Below are 17,738 nucleotides of genomic sequence, written 5' to 3' on the forward strand. Positions count from 1 at the left end.
CTGTCCAAGTTTTTCTGAAATGTTAAAAGTGAGCCCACATTTACCACTTCATCAGGCAGCTCATTCCACACTTCCACCATTCTTAGGTTGCATTCCTTCCCCATTCTGATGTTTGGTCTGAACAATAACTCAATCTCTTGATCATATCTGCATGTTTTTATGCATTGAGTTGCAGGTGGCTACTGGGTTGGCAATATAATGAGTTGGAAAAATTTAGATAATTTAAATTTAGAGAAGAAATCTGTTATTTTTAATTGCCTTAGCAAACTAAGATATATTAATTCATGGCTGCTCATCTAGAAAAAAAGAAAGATTAGCTATATTTGTCTTATGTATGTTGAAAGATACAGTGAAGTGTGTCACTTGCATTAAATCAAATCAGCGAGGATTGTGCTGGGCAGCCGACAAATGTTGCCATGTTTCCAGCACAAACATAACATGCACACACCTCACTAACTCAGTCAGTTTTTTGGAATGTGGGGGGAAACTGGAGCACCCTGAGGAAACCCACACAGTTACAGGAAGAATGTATAAACTCCTTATAGACAGCAGCAGGAAGTGAACCCCAATCTTACAGCTGGTTCTGTGATAGTGTTATGCTAATGTGCAACCCCATCTTCTGTAAATAATCATCTCAGATGTTCTGTATCTAAGCCAGGATATAAAACATCAGAGAAATGTAAAGAAACAATTCTTTCATCCCAGAACTAGTTTGATACTGGTCCAATCCCTGTATTCATTAATAATTATTTTACTTGATTCTTTCCACTATCCTCTTTAAATTAATATAGAAAGGAAATTTGGTAGGAGCTCTCTCAATCATCTGTGGCAATTGGGGTTCAGGAAGATAACGGCTAGCATAAAGCTATAACAGTGTCAGTGAGTTATAGTTCAGGTTCAAATCTTGCCGCTATCTGTAAGGAGTTCGTACACTCTCCCCATGACTGCATGGGTTTCCTCCAGGTACTTCAATTTCTTTCTACAGCTCAAAGATGCATGGGTTAGTTGTTCAGTTGGTCACATAGGTGTAATTGGGCAACATGGGCTTGTTGGATTGGAAGGCCCGGTTACCATGCTATATCTCTAAATAAATAAAGGAGCAGATGTAGGCCATTCAACCCATTGAGTCTGCTCCACCATTCAATCATGGGCTGATCCAATTCTTCCAGTCATCCGCACTCCCCTGGGTTCTCTCCATACCCTTTGATGCTCTAGCTAATCAGGAACCTATCTATCTCTGCCTTAACTGCACCCAGTAACTTGGCCTCCACAGCTGCTTGTGTCAACAAATTCCCCAGTAAATAAGTAAACCAGAGAAAGCCCAGAGAATGGTCAGAAACCATATCATAGGTCAGGATTAACTGGTAACAGGGTGTCTTGTTTCTGAGTCAGTCCACCAAGGCGTTCAACTTCCACTCCAGACTCCTAACCCTACCCTACTTGAGATTAGTGGTAAATGAGTCACTCAGAGACATACATTAAAAACACAAGAGATTCTACAGATGCTGGAAATCTTGATCAAGACAAACAAAATGCTAGAGGAACTCAGCAGGTCTGTCAGGCACTGAGGGGATAAAATAGTCAGGCTGAGACCTTCATCAGGCCCATCTTGTCCAAGCCAACCTGATATTCTGCCTACTCCCATTTATTAATTTATTATAATCATTGGATTTTTATTTATTCTTATCTCAAGCTGATAAAACCTGAGGTACAGACATAGCCAAGAACACTCACTTCTCAATTGCCAGGAACCTTTGAATTATTCTAGTGGCATTTAGTATTCTGGCTTTCTAGAGACTTACATAAATACTGCTGTGTCACCCTAATTGTTTAATGCTATTGTGTAGTAACTTTGGGTTGATACCGGTTGTAGATATTACTATTGGAACAATAGTTCATGTTCCAAAGTCTTTCAAATCCCTCTTTTAATTCAGTATATTTCTGGTGTTTTTCAGTTACTAATTTCTGTATGTTATGTGTGTTTGGAATGGCTATATCTATTAAGTAAGTTCTTTTCGCTAGATTATCCTGCAATATTACATCCAAATGGTTATTATGGATTGTCCTATCTGTAAAAGTGGATTGGTCATAAAATAGTTTGTAGGACTCCGACTCTAACACTGGATCAGGCTTGTATTTATAGTAAAGTCTGGTGTCTTTTATTAGCTTGTATTTTAAATCAAGATTTTGGTGAATGATATTTGCCACTTGATTGTGCCTGTATAAGTAATTGGATTCAGTTAAACTGCAGCAAGATCTTATAATGTGCTGTACTGTTTCTAGTTTCTCTCGGCATTTTCTGTATTTATCATTTTGAATTACTTTGTCTTTTATTATGTATTTTAAATATTTTTTATGTTAATCACCCGGTCCTGGAGGAACAAGGAACCCTTCTGTTTCTGGGAAGAGGTCTCCAACTCTGAGCCAGGAGTTCAACACTTCCTGGTTGACATCTAGTCTGCTCAGATTGTGGGGATGTCTTCCATGGAGGGTAATGTTCTTCCATTGGTTAAATTTTTTCTTCTGTAGGTAATAATTTCTCCATTTTACTGGGTTGTGCTTTCATTTAAGTTCAGTTGTGTGTACTTCTTTTCAGAATTATTTCATTTTATTGTGCAGTTTGTCTTTCACACATTGTTTTCCTGTGCAGATTTTTATTGATTCCATTGTATTTCTTTGAATTGTATTACTGTGAATTCATGAAAAGAGAAGAATCACCGGGTATTACTTGGTGACATACAAGTACTTTGGAAATGATACACTTTGAACTCTGAACTTCAGAACATCTCATCCATATACCAATCCCCTCCCATCCATTACCTATCCAAAGGTCTCTTATGTGTTACAATCAAACCCGCAATCACTACTTCTGCTGGCAGTCCTTTCCACCATCTGAGTAAAGAATTTCTCTCTCAGATTCTCCTTAAATATTCCACCTATCACCGTAAACTATGACCTCAAGTTCAAATCTCATCCAACATGAGGGGAAAAGGTTGGTCTGCATTCACCTTCACTTTTCCCCCTCATCATTTTATATTCTGTATAAACTTCCATTAATTCACTTGCACTCCAAAGGATAAAGTCCAAATCTATCCTCCACTCCCCATAACTCTGATCCACAGGTCCTGGCTATACCCTTGTAAACTTTCCTTGCACTCCTTCAAGCTTAATGATATTTTTTGCTATAGCGTGCTTTTCTTTAAGTGTGTGTTTTTCCCCTCAGCTTGTATTATGTATCATCAACATAATTTTACAATTACACTTTTTGGGCAGTATTAGGTCTTTGATGACTAAAAGGATAATTGCAGCCTTTATTCTTTTAGTCTGAATGAGTCATTTGTACCATGGACCTTATGACACCGAGTTCTCTCAACAAAAATAGAAATAAATAATTATTTGATTGTTAAACTTTGCCCTACAATTTTTGCTTTCGTCTTTTGACAGCAACTGAGGTTCCAAGCCCAGCTATTGAAGCAGACACAAGTCAATTGGAAGAATTTAGTGTAAGAAGAACCCCAATGAAGCTAAGTGGTAAGTGGATCCAACTAGTAATTCTACTGCTCATCTTCCATAAAAAGGTCTATTTCATTTTTAAACTAAGTGGTGTTGACCCATGGGATTTTATCCTGCCTTGCATAGGCCTAAACGTCAATGAATAGAGTAGCAATCAGAAGTAAGCTTTTGTAGTTTGGGAGGACAAAGCAGGGTGAGATAGAATCAGGATTATTATCACTGATATACACCCAGAGACTACTTTATATAATAATTTCTATACCCGGAAGAGTGGCTAACTGTTTTATTTTGACCGGCTGCTGTAGCCCATTCAACAATCCACTTCAAGGTTCAATGTATTGTGCTCTACTGCACACCACCGTTGTAACATGTGGTTATTTGAGTTACTGTCACCTTCCCATCAGCTTGAATTAGTCTGGCCATTCTCCTCTAACTTCTCTCATTAACAAAGAGTTTTCAAAGGTTCATTTTATTATCAAAATATGTATGCAGAATAGAACTCTGAGATTTGTCTTCTCCAGGTCGAAATAAAATACTGGAAACCATAGAATTGTTGAAAAAAAGACATCAATCTCCCCCAACACGAAAAGAAACAAAAACTTGCAAACCTCAAGATCCCCAATCCTTCACTCAGACAAAAATTAACAGATCACCCAAACCCCCAGCCCTCCAATCGGCAAAATGAAAGAAGAGACGAGAACATGAAATAAAACATAGAAATGGAAGGGGCCAATACAAGCTACAGTCCAATCTATAAATCTCAGAATTTCAATAACATCTCTGAGAGCTTTGGGAGCCAGTGGCCGATCCGAGGGCATTGGGACCCAGCAGTCTCTCTGAGGGCAGCGACTCAAACCAGCAGACGGGTGGTGACATGAACCAGTGACCTTTTTGAGGGAAGTGACTTGAACCAGCTGCCCCTCCAAGGGCAGCTTCACAAACTAGAGGCCTCTCTGAGGGAAGGGACTCCAACCAGTGACCCACTGTGGGCAGCAACACAAACCAGTGGCTTCTTCGAGGGAAGGGACTCAAACTAGCGCCCCATCCAAGAACCGCTCACTCTCCTCCGCATGTGCCTCAGTGTTTCAATCTTCCTCGATGTTTTAATCAGCGAGAAACATAGTCAATCATGGCCTCTTGTCTCATCTCAGCTTCTCCCCATGGGAGTTCATGCTCACATTTCTGTTCTGGAGTTCTCTTGTGGACAGCAGGGGGCCAGCTCATTGATCAAACTACAGACTGTAAGTCCCAGACTCCAACAGTTTTCAAAAATGAAATTAATATAAAATTATTAAGTACAAGAGATAGAAAAACTTAAATGATTGATTATCTGGAAGATTATCTAGGAATAACAGTGCATAGTTCCCTGAAGGTGGAGTCTCATGTCGATAGGGTATTGAAGAAGGCTTTTGGAACGCTGGCTTTTATAAATCAAAGCATTGAGTACAGAAGTTGGGATTAATGCTAAAGTTGTACAAGGCATTGGTAAGGCCAAATTTGGAATATTGTGTACAGTTCTGGTCACCGAATTATAGGAAAGATATCAATAAATTAGAGAGAGTGCAGAGACGATTTACTAGGATGTTACCTGGGTTTCAGCACTTAAGTTACAGAGAAAGGTTGAACAAGTTAGGTCTCTATTCATTGGAGCGTAGAAGGTTGAGGGGGGATTTGATCGAGGTATTTAAAATTTTGAGAGGGATAGATAGAGTTGACGTGAATAGGCTGTTTCCATTGAGAGTAGGGGAGATTCAAACGAGAGGACATGATTTGAGAGTTAGGGGGCAGAAGTTTAAGGGAAACACGAGGGGGTATTTCTTTACTCAGAGAGTGATAGCTGTGTGGAATGAGCTTCCTGTAGAAGTAGTAGAGGCCAGTTCAGTTGTGTCATTTAAGGTAAAAGTGGATAGGTATATGGACAGGAAAGGAGTGGAGGGTTATGGGCTGAGTGCGGGTAGGTGGGACTAGGTGAGATTAAGAGTTCGGCACGGACTGGGAGGGCCGAGATGGCCTGTTTCCGTGCTGTGATTGTTATATGGTTATATGTTGCACAAGGAATCGTCATTTGCAGGCGCCATCTTTGCCCACAGGACTGCTGCTCACTAGATGTTTTTTTAATTTGTTTTTCACACCATTCTGTGTAAACTCTAGAGATCGTTTTGCCTGAAAGTTCCTGGAGATCAGCTGTTTCTGGGATACTCAAACCACCCCATCTGGCACCATCAATCATTTCATGCTCAAATTCACTTCAATCACATTTCTGCCCATTATGATGATCAGTCTGAACAACAACTGAACCTCCTGACCATATCTGCACGTTTTTATGCATTGAGCTGCTGCCTCATGATTGGCTGATTAATTATTTGCATTAACAAGCAGATGTACATGTATATCTCATGAAATGGCCAATGAGTGCATGTCATAAAATGTGTTGTTTTGTAGCAGCGGTACAGTGCAAGACATAAACAATTACTAAAAGTTAACGATTCAGATTCATTTATTAATCACATGCACTTCGAAACATACAATACAGTGAAATGTAACTTTTCATTCAAAGACCAAACCTTAAGAATGTGCTGAGAGCAACCTTCAAGTGTCTTCATGCGTTCCGGTGCCGATTTAACATACCCACAATGTTCAACTTTAAAAAATACAAATGTGCAAAAGAGGATTAGCAAGGCAGTGACCATTCACAAATCTGATGACAGAGGACAAGAAACTTGTACTAAAATGTTAGGGGCATAACTCTCCGATGTTCAAAACATAAAGTATTTACTGTGAATTACATTTAAAAATAAAACAAATAAACAGTGCAAAAGAGGAATAGGGAAGTAGTTTTCGTGGGTTCATGACCATTCAGTAATCTGATTGTGGAGGGGAAGCTTCAAGTCCAAAGCCTCAACACCTCCTTGATTTCCTCACTTGCAAACCCCAGTCAATTCCAATTGGTAACAACATCTCCTCCACAATCTCCATCAGCACAGGTGGACCACGAGGCCGTGTGCTTAACCATCTGCTCTACCCATTTCATGACTGTGAGGCTAAACAATTTAAGTTTGCCATGTCATCACTGCCATTGGCCAAATCAAAGGTGGTGATGAATCAGCATTTAAGAAGGAAACTGAAAATCTGTCTGAGTGGTGCCACAGCAGCAATCTCTCACTCAATGTCAGCAAGACCAAGGAACTTATTATTGATTTCAAGAGGAGGAAACCAAAGGTCCATGAGCCAGTTCTCATCGGTGAATCAGATATGGAGAGGGTCAGTAACTTAAAATTAATTGGTGTTATCATTTCTTTTTATCTGTCTTGGTCCGGCAAGTAAGGGCCATTACAAAGAAAGCAAAGCAGAACCCTTCTTTCTTATAACTTTGCAAAGATTTGGCATGTTATCTAAAACTTTGACAAACTTCTACCGTGGAGAATATATTGACAGGTTGCTTCAGGCCTGGTATGGAAACATCAACTTCCTTGAATGGAAAATCCTACAAAAAGTAGTGAATATGGCCCACTCCACCACAGGTAAAATCCTCCCCAACACTGAGCACATCTATACAGAGTGCTGTCACAGGAAAGCAGCATCCATCATCAAGGCCCCCACAGTCTGTTCTCTCTTCTCACTGCTGCCATCAGGAAGAAAGTATTAAACACAAAGTACACTGCATGTACAAAAGCTGCATGAACTCAGCAGGTCGGGCAGCATCCATTGAAATGAGCAGTCAACGTTTCGAGCCAAGACCCTTCATCAGGGCTGAAGAAGGAGGGGCCAGGGGCCCTATAAAGAAGGAGGGGGGAGGGTGGACGGTGCGGGTGAAAAACCAATCAGAGGAAAGATCAAGGGGTGGGGGAGAGGAAGCAGGGAGGGAATAGGCAGGAGAGGTGAAGAAGGAATATAAGGGGAAAGCACTATGGGTAGTAGAAGAAGACAGAATCATGAGAGAGGCGATAGGCAGCTGGAAGAGGAGGCAGAGTGAAAATGGAATGGTGGAAGGGAGAGGGAGGGAATTACCAGAAGTTGGAGAATTTGATGTTCATACCAAGGGGCTGGAGACTACCCAGACGGTATATGAGGTGTTGCTCCTCCAACCTGAGTTTGGCCTCATCATAGCAGTAGAGGAGGCCATGTATGGACATATCCGAATGGGAATGTGAAGCAGAGTTGAAGTGGGTGGCAACCGGGAGATCCTGTCTGTTGTGGTGGACAGAGTGCAGGTGCTCGATGAAGCGGTCCCCCAATCTGTAACGGGTCTCGCCAATGTGGAGGAGGCCACACTGGGAGCACCGGATCCAATAGATTACACCAACAGACTCACAAGTGAAGTGTTGCCTCACCTGGAAGGACTGTTTGGGGCCCTGAATGGTAGTAAGAGAGGAGGTGTAGGGACAGATGTAGCAATTATGCTTGCAGGGATAAGTACCAGGTGGGAGATCTGTAGGGAGGGACATGTGGACCAGGCAGTCGCAGAGGGAATGATCCCTGCGAAAAGCAGAGAGGGGTAGAGAGGGAAAAATGGATCGTTCCCTCTGCCGACACCAGGTATGAACTTCGATTTTTCCAACTTCTGGTAATTCCCCCCCTCTCCCTTCCCCCATCCCACTTTCACTCTGCCTCCTCTTCTAGCTGCCTATCACCTCCTTCATGATTCTGTCTTCTTCTACTACCCATAGTGCTTTCCCCTTACATTCCTTCTTCACCTTTCCTGCCTATTCCCTCCCTGCTTCCCCTCCCCCACCCCTTGATCTTTCTTCTGATTGGTTTGTCACCTGGCACATTCCACCCTTCCCCCACCTTCTTTTTGGGGCCCCTGCCCCCTCCTTCTTAAGTCCTGATGAAGGGTCTCGACCCGTAACGTTGACTGCTCATTTCAACGGATGCTGCCCGACCTGCTGAGTTCATCCAGCTTTTATAAGTGATGAAGAAAGTACAGGAGCCTTAGGACCCACACCACCAGGTTCAGGAACAGTTATTACCCCTCTTCAGGCTCTTGAACCAGAGGTGATAACATCATTCAACATCACTGAACCATTCCCATAGCCAATGGACTCACTTTCAAAGACTCTTCATCTCATGTTCTTAATATTTATTTTATTTTGATTATCTGCACTTTCTTTTTGTATTTGCACAGTTTGGTTTTTTTTAGCACATAGGCTGTTGTCCTGTTGGGTATGGTCTTTCATTGATTCTATTGTGTTTCTTGTATTTAATATGATTGCTCACAAGAAAATGAATCTCAGGATTATATATGGTGACATACAGTGCCTATAAAAATTATTCACCCTCCTTGGAAGTTTTCATGTTTTATTGTTTTACAACATTGAATCACAGTGTAATTAATTTGACACTGATGAACAGAAAAATACTCTTCTGTGTCAAAGTGAAAACAGATCTCTACAAAGTGAACTAAATTAATTACAAATATAAAACACTAAATAATTGATTGCAGAAGTATTCACCCCCTTTAATATGACTCACCAAATGTCACTGGTGCAGCCAATTGGTTTTAGAAGTCACATAATTAGTTAAATGGTGATCAGTCTTCGGAGACCTATGTGCCATCAAGGTGCTTCAGTTTGATTATAGTAAAAATACACCTGTATCTGAAAGGTCCAACTGCTGATGAGTCAGTATCCTGGCAAAAACTACACCATGAAGACACCAGAACACTCCAAGCAACTCTGAAAAGGTTATTGAAAAGCACTGGTCAGGAGATGGATACAAGAAAATTTCCGTCACTGAATATCGCTTGGAGTACAGTTAGGTCAATCATCAAGAAATGGAAATAATATATCACAGGTGTAAATATGCCTAGACCAGGCCATCCTCAAAAACTGAGTGACCGTGCAAGAAGGAGACTAGTGAGGGAGGCCACCAAGAGACCTTTGACAACACTGGAGGAGCTACAAGCTTCAGTGGCTGAGATGGGAGAAACTGTGCATACAACAACTGTTGCCTGGGCATGTCACCAGTCGCAGCTTTATGGAACAGTGGCAAAGAGAAAGCTACTGTTGAAAATACTCACATGAGATCTTGGCTGGAGTTTGCCAGAAGGCATGTGGGAGACTCTGAAGTCAGATGGAAGAAGGTTCCATGGTCTGATGAAACCAAAATTGAGCTTTTTGGCCATCAGACTAAACGCTATGTTTGGCGTAAGCCGAACACCACACATCATCAAAAACACACCATTCCTACCGTGAAGCATGGTGGTGGCTGCATCACACTGTGGGGATGCTTCACTGCAGCAGGCCCTGGATGGCTTATGAAGGTAGAGGGTAAAATAAATGCAGTAAATGTAGCTGAGTAGTTGCACATAGCTCCCATTCACACATCCCGATTGACTCTGTCACACAGAATGTTCCTTTGTACGTTTTCCTTTCTGGAACATTCTCTCTGCTGACAATATCTAGTGAACTCAGAGAACTGGTTCCCTTTCTCTTCCTTCCTTGAATATCCAGCTTAAGTTCAAGTTTAATTGTCGTTTAACCAGACATATACAGACAAACCAAACGGTGTTCCTCCAGGGCCAATGTGCAAACCATACATACAGTCACACACAGCATGCAGCACATATAGTAACAATAGTGCATACAGGCATAAAAATAATATATGTGCTCCCTTCCAAATACTGAGGCCAGTTCTGAAGTCTCATAATCAGAATCGGGTTTAATGGTGTATCTCGTGAAATTTGGTGTTTTGCAGCCCTACAATGGGTAACCAAAATTACCCAGTGCATCACCAGCACCACCATACCCACCAGTGAGGACATATATATAGAAAGGTACTGGAAAAGGGCTAGGAACATCAGAAAGGCTCCCAACCACCCTGCTCATGAACTGTTCACCTCACTCTCATCAGGGAAGAGGCTATGTCATCCACTGTAGGAGCACCAGGCTCAAAAACTGTTACTTTCCCCAAGCAGTAAGGCTGCTCAACACCTCCACCTACTAACCCCACCCTCCCATGCCCCTAACCATCACTACTTTATTACTTCCTGTCAGTCACATTAGGTACAGACATTCCTGTGCCCAGCATCACTTTCTGGACATACAATCAATCTATGTTTATAAGCTGGCTTCTGTATTTATATTTATTGTGTTCTTATTATTATCATATCTATGTGAATCTTCAGAAAACCAGAATACTAAACACCACTAGAATAGTCCAAAAGTTCCTAGCAGTTTTCAAATGAGTTTGGTTGGCTATGCCTGTATGATTATTATTATTATTATTATTGTGTTACATAAGAGATAGGAACAAGGGTAGGCCATCTGGCCCATTGAGTCAACTCCGCCATTCAATAAGATCCTGGCTGATTTGGCCATGGAGTCATTTCCACCTACCTGCCTTTTCCCCAAAACCCTTAATTCCCCTACTATGCAAAAATCTATCCAACCTTGTTATAAATATATTTACCAAGGTAACCTCCACTGGTTTGTTGGGCATAGAATTCCACAGCTTTACCACACTCTGGGAAAAGCAGTTCCTCCTCATCTCCATCCTAAATTTACTCCGCTGAATCTTGAGGCTATGTCCCCTAGTTCTAGCCTCACCTACCAGTGGAAACAACTTTCCTGCCTCTATCTTATCTATTCCTTTCATAATTTCATATGCTTCTGTAAGATCTCGTCTCATCCTTCTGAATTCCAAAATGTTCTTTACCTTTTTCTTTTTTTTTGAGCTACATTCAATCCCAAATAACAATTATTCCATTCTTTTTCACATTTATGTAGAGCAAATGGCATTAAACTATCTTGAATCTTGAAATCTCACGACATATCTGCAATACCACTCCCCTTTCTCCAGATCCCAGGGCTAGCTCTTACACAAAAATACATAACTCTGATTAGGAAATACAATATTGTGATCAAATAATTTGAAATACATTGACAATAAATAAATGAATTTGAGTATTGATGGTTATTAAGTTTCAGAGCCATTTTGAACAATCTGAAATACCATTAACTATTGTCACATTGATTTAATACATTTAAACTCGTATAAGCTAGAGTGATAATAGCAATTTGCTATCTTACATTTGTTATGTACAAAGAATAATGGGTATATGGAAACGATTACATGATTGTAATCTCATTGAAAGGTTCAAATAATGTCATAAACCACTAGAGTAATTTATATCTCTTAACCTGAATCCCTCGGGGAGATTCCAAGCTTGAAATTGCTCCAATCTTTCTTTCAAAAGAATCAAACAGTTGTTTCAACATGGTCTTCATTGGCTGCCTGGGCTATTGAGTACAGGTTGTGATTTTAGCTGCTAATCTGTTCTAACCCCTTGAGGTACCGCAGTGGTGTCCCTGTGAGGATATGATTTAAGTAGCAAGATACAGGTAATTTAAACATATGGGAAGTCCAGGGGTGATTTTGAGGTCACAGTATTTGTTTCAAGTCTGGGGCTTCAGATCTGAAAAATTCCATGTAAAACGACCAAAATGTGACATTTGAGGTGGTGTAAAGACAGAAAATGCTGGAAAAGAGCACAGCAGGCCTGCAGAGAGGGAAAAATACACAGTTAATGTTTTGTGTCCAAGGCTATTCATCAAAAGAAGAGAGGGAAGAAGAGGCAGCCTTGTTTGATGTGGATGACAGAAAGCTTTTATCTGGTTAGATATACACTGAGTGGTTGATATTGAGATTTATTCCAATTTGCAGCTATTACTTATACCCATAGTTGATAACCTTTGTGGCAGACCACATCCAACTTGGGTGTTCTTGTAAACCCCACTATTAGTAGGCACTGAAGCTGGCTCTGTGTCTCAGTAGGGAAGTGGGGAGAAGAGGAATACTGTAGGTATAGGGGATTCTATTTTAGGGCAGCAGACAGGAGATTCAGTGCATGGAAAAAAAGACATCTAGATGGCATATTGCCTCCCAAGTGCCAGGGTCAGGGATATCCCCATTTTAAAGGGGGAGGGTGAGCAGCAGAAGTCACAGTACATATTGGTATCAATGACATGGGTAGGAAATGGGAGGAGGTCCTGAAAAGAGAATAGAGGGAGTTATGTAGAAAGATGAAAAGCAGGACCTCCAGGGTAGTAATCTCTGGATTGATACCTGTTCCATGTATCCATGAGGGCAAGAATAGGATGATTTGACAGATGAATGTGTGGCTGAGGAATTAGTGCAGGGGGTAGGGTTTCAGATTTCTGGATCATTGGGATCTCTTCTAGGGTAGGTATGACCTTTATAAAAAGGACGGATTAAAACTGAATCCAAGGGGGCCCAATGTTCTTACAGCCAGGTTTCCGAGAGTTGTTGGGGAGGGTGTAAATTTGGCAGAGGGATGGGAAGCAGAATGATAGGGCTGATTGTGGGTCAGTTGGTATACAAGTTGATGCAGTGTGGAGTGAGGCAGTGAGGAAGGACAGGCAGAGGATAGGGCAAAATTTGCAGTCAGTGGGCTGAATTAAAGTATAATATTTGGAGAAAAATCAGAAAGGTGATGAATACAGGACTGAAAGTGTTATATTTGAAGGTATCCAATACACAGAATAAGGTAGTTGATGTAGTGCAATGAGAGATTGGTAAGTACGATGTTATGGGCATCACTCTGTCGTGGCTAAAAGAAAACTGTATTTGGGAGTTTAACATCCAAGGATACACCACGTATTGTAAGGCAGGTTGCTCAAGGGGGTGGGATGGCTCTGTTGGTAAAAAATGAGATCAAATTCTTAGAAAGAGGTGATGTAGGATTGGGAGATGTAGAGTCTTTGTGGGCAGTGTTAAGAAACTGCAAGGGTAAAAAGACCCTGATGGGAGTTATATACAGGCCTTCAAATTGTAGTCAGGATGTGAGATACATTTTACAATGTGAGATAGAAAAGGCATGAAAAAAGGACAATGTTACGATAGTAGTGGGGATTTCAATATGCAGGTAGTTTGGGAAAATCAGGTTGGCGCTGGATTCCAAGAGAGGAAATTTGTAGAATGCCTATGAGTTGGCTTTTTAGAGCAGCTTGTCATTGAGCCCACTAAGGAAAAGGCAATTCTGGACTGAATATTGTGTAATGAACTAACTTCGATCAGGAAGCTTAAGGTAAAAGAACCTTTAAGAAATAATAATCATAATATGTTAGAATTCTGCCTGCAGTTTAAGAGCGAGAGGATAAAGTCAGATGAATCAGTATTCCAGTAGGGATGATGGCAGAACAATCATGGTGGAGTTTCTGGGGTCAGTTCCAAAGGTGCAGTATAGATACATCCCAAAGATAAAAGAATTATTCTAAAGGGAGGATGAGGCAACCGTGACTGACAAGGGAAGTCAAAGACAACATAAAAGCAAAAGAGAGGACATGAAATATACCAAATATTAGTGGGAAGTTTGCAGATTGGAAAGCATTTAAAAACCAACAGAAGGCAACTAAAAGGTATAAGGAGAGAAAAGGTGAAATATGAAGGGAAGCTAGTCAATAATATAAAAGAGGATACCAAAAGTTTTTTCAATGTATCATATAAAGAGTGAAAGAGAGACAAAAGTGGAGGTTGGACTGTTGGAAAATGATGCTGAAGAGGTTGTAATGCGGGACAAAGAAATGGTGGAGGAATATACTAAGTATTTTGTGTCAGTCTTCACTGTAGGAGACAGTAACAGTATGCCAGAAATTCAAAAGGGGCAGATGTGAGTTATTTCTATCACTAAGGAGAAGGTGCTTGGGAAGATGAAAGGTCCAATGGTAGATAAATCACTTGGAGGAGATGGACTACACCCCAGGGTTCTGAAAGAGTAGCTGAAGAGACTGCAAAGGCACTAGCAAAGATCTTTCAAGAATCACGAGATTCTGGAAAGGTTCTGGAGGACTGGAAAATGCAAATGTAACTCCACTCTTTAAGAAGGGAGGGAGGCAAAAGAACAGAAATTATAATTCAGCTAGCATGAGCTCCATGGTTGGGAAGATGATGGAGTCTAATTTTTCAGAAGAGGTTTCAGGGTACTTGCAGGCACATAATAATGTAGATCAAAATCAGTATTGTTCCCTTCAGGGGATATCTTGCCTGTCAAATCTGTTGGAATTTCTTGAGGAAACAACAGGCAAGGTAGAAAAAGGAGAGTCGGTGAATACTGACTGCTTGGATTTTAAGAAGGCCTTTAACAAGGTGCTGACTTGAGGATCCTTAACAACCCACTGAAGAAAAAAATGCTAGCATCGATGGAAGATTAGCTGACTGGCAGGAAACAAAGAGCGGGAATAACAGGAACCTCTTCTGCTTGACTGCTGATGACTAGTTGTGTTTTGCAGGGGTTGGTGATGAGACTGCTTATTTTCATGCTATATGTAAATAGTTTGGATCCTATAATTGATGGTTTTGTGGCTAACTTTGTGAACAATATGAAGATAGGTGAAAGGACAGGTGGTGTTGAAGAAGCAGGGAGTCTGGACATGGACTTGGACTGATTGGGAGAATTGGCAAAGAAGTATCAGATGGAACATTGTGTAGGGAATTATATGGTCATACACTGTGGTAGGAGGAATAAAGTAATGGACTATTTTCTCAACAGAAAGAAAATTCAAAAATCAAAGGTGCAAAGGGATTTGGGAGTCTTTGTGTAGGATTCCCTAAAGGTTAAATTGCAGGTTGACTGGTGATAAAGGAAGGCAAATGCAATGCTAGCATTCATTTTGAAAGGGCTAGATTATAAGATTTAATACTGAGGCTTTATAAAGCATTGGTCAAGACTGCACTTTGATTATTGTTAGTAGTTTTGGACCCTTTATCAAAGAAAATATGTGCTAGTTTTGGAGAGAGTCCAGAGGAACTTCACAAGAATGATTTCAGGAATGAAAGCGTTAATGGGTGAGGAGCATTTGATAGCTCTGGGCTTGTACTCACTGGATTTTAAAAGAATGAAGGGGGGATCTCATTGAAACCTACTGAATATTGAAAAGTCTGGATAACATGTATGTGGAGAGGATGTTTCCTGTCGTAAGTTTAGGACAAGAGGGCACAGCCTCAGGCTAGGGGGATGTCCATGCAGAACACAGGTGAGAAGGAATTTCTTTATCCAGAAGGTAGTGAATCTGTGGAATTCATTGCCATAGGTGGCTGTGGAGGACGAGTATATTTAAAGTGGAGGTTGATAGTTTCTTGTTTAGTCAGGGTGTCAAAGGTTATGAGGATAAGGCAGAAGAATGGGTTTGTGCGATATAATGGATCTGCAACGATGGAATGCTGCAGCAGACTCGATGGGCCAGACAGCCTAATTCTGCTCTTATGTCTTATGGTCTAACCTTCCCTTCCATATAGCCCTCCATTTTTCTTTCATCCATATGTCTATCCAAGAGATTCTGAAATATCCCTAATGTATCTGCCTCTACCACACACCCAACATATTCTGTGTAAAGAAACTTACCTTTGACAACCTTCCTATGCTTTCCTCTATTTACTTTAAAATTGTTCCACCTCATATTAGCCATTTTCACCCTGGGAAAAAGTTTCTGGGTATCCACTCAGTCTATGCCTCTATCAAGTCATCTCTTATCCTCCTTCAGTCCAAAGAGAAACGCTTTTCTCTAGCTTGCTCAACCTATCCTGATAAGACATGCTCTCCAGTCCTGGCAGCATCCTGGTAAATCTGCTCTTTATGCTCTCTAAAGCTTCTACATCCTTCTTAAGAGGAGACCAGGGAAGTGTATACTCATGCACTTTGGTAGAAGGAATCAAGCCATAGACTATTTTCTAAAGGGGAGCAAATTTAGAAATCAGAGACGCAAGGGGCTTGTGAGTCCTTGTGTAGGATTCCCTGAAGGTTAATTTGCAGGTTGAGTCGGTGGTGAGGAAGGCAAACATTCATTTTGGGAGGACTAGAACATAAGAGCAAGGATGTAATGGTGAGGCTTTATAAGGCATTCATCAAATCACACTTTGAGTATTATGAGCAGTTTTGGGACTTTTATCTAAGGAAGAATGTGCTGAAATTGGAAAAGGTCCAGAGGTGGTTCACAAGAATGATGACGGGAATGACAGGGTTAACGGATGGGGAGCGTTTAATGGCTCTTGGCCTGTACTCACTGGAGTTTAGAATAATGGGGAGGGGGAATCTCATTGAAACCCACTGAATATTGAAAGTCCTAGATAGAGTGGATGTGGAGAGAATGTTTCTACAATGAAGGAGACTAGGACCAGAGGGCACAGCCTCAGAATAAAAGGACGACCTTTTAGAATACAGATGAGGGGGAATTTTTTAGCCAGAGGGTGGTGCATCTATGGAATTCATTGCCAGACAGCCGTGGAAGCTAAGTTATTGAGAATATTTAAAGTGGAGCCTGATAAGTGCTTGCTAGTAAGGGTGTCAAAGGTTATGGGAAGAGGGTAGGAGAATGGAGTTGAGAGGAATAATAAACCATTTCATTTTCAATATTTTTTATTGATTAAAAAATAAGAATAAATACAACTCAGAGAAGTTATATCAAATACATATTTCAATAGAAGTACAAAAAAAGAAAGGAATATATGCTGTCAAAATCATGGATAGTACAGAGCTAATATATAAAAGGAACCACAACTCCTCTTAACAATAAATCAGTCATGATGGAATTGCGGAGCAGACTCGATGGTCTGATGGCCCAATTCTCCCTCCATGTCTCATGGTCTTTTGTCGAACTCTTTTCCTCATACTGCTGTTTTCTCTCCTTTTATAAAGTGGTTTGTAACACACCTCACTCTGAAGAGGCTGCAACAATGAACTTTGCTGCTCCAACCATCATCATCGCCCTTATTGTACATGAACAGCTTCAGGCCATTAGACAATTCAAAGCCAATTTCTAATCCTAACCACATTTTCTAAATTGGTTTAGCTTTCCAAAGCCAAATTTTGGATTACTGGAATCAGAAACATGAAGTATTTGACTGTGATTCCTTAGACCACATCTAAAGGAAAAAGCAACACCAAAGGCTTGAAACTGTATCAATTATTCCTCTATTCCACTTGCCTTGAATGTTATGGTCAGAATAGCCATGACGTGACCCAGCTTAAGATCACATGGGAAAGTCGCGATGAAGCTTTCATAATTGAATTTAAGAAGGCAATTGTTTAATGTCATTTCCAGTACACAAATGTAAAGGAGAACAAAATAATTCTTACTCCAGATCAGATACAGCACAAAAAAACCACGTTAAGTTCAAAGTAAAATTTATTATCAGAGTACATACATATCACCACATACAACCCTGTGATTACGTTTTCTGTGGGCATACTTAGCAAATTTATAGAGTAG

At 40.8% G+C, this 17,738-nt stretch overlaps 1 protein-coding gene across 1 annotated transcript in view; it reads left to right on the plus strand.

Annotated features, from left to right (window-relative positions):
* The window catches only part of gfral (GDNF family receptor alpha like), a 104,612-nt gene that overhangs the window by 56,849 nt on the left and 30,025 nt on the right, over positions 1–17,738 (plus strand). The window contains exon 7 of the mRNA XM_059983457.1: positions 3,445–3,531. Within this exon, the coding sequence (XP_059839440.1) occupies positions 3,445–3,531 (87 nt within the window). The remainder of the gene's footprint in view (positions 1–3,444; positions 3,532–17,738) is intronic.

Source organism: Hypanus sabinus, chromosome 10 (genome assembly GCF_030144855.1).
Source record: "Hypanus sabinus isolate sHypSab1 chromosome 10, sHypSab1.hap1, whole genome shotgun sequence".
NCBI classification, from domain to species: domain Eukaryota; kingdom Metazoa; phylum Chordata; class Chondrichthyes; order Myliobatiformes; family Dasyatidae; genus Hypanus; species Hypanus sabinus.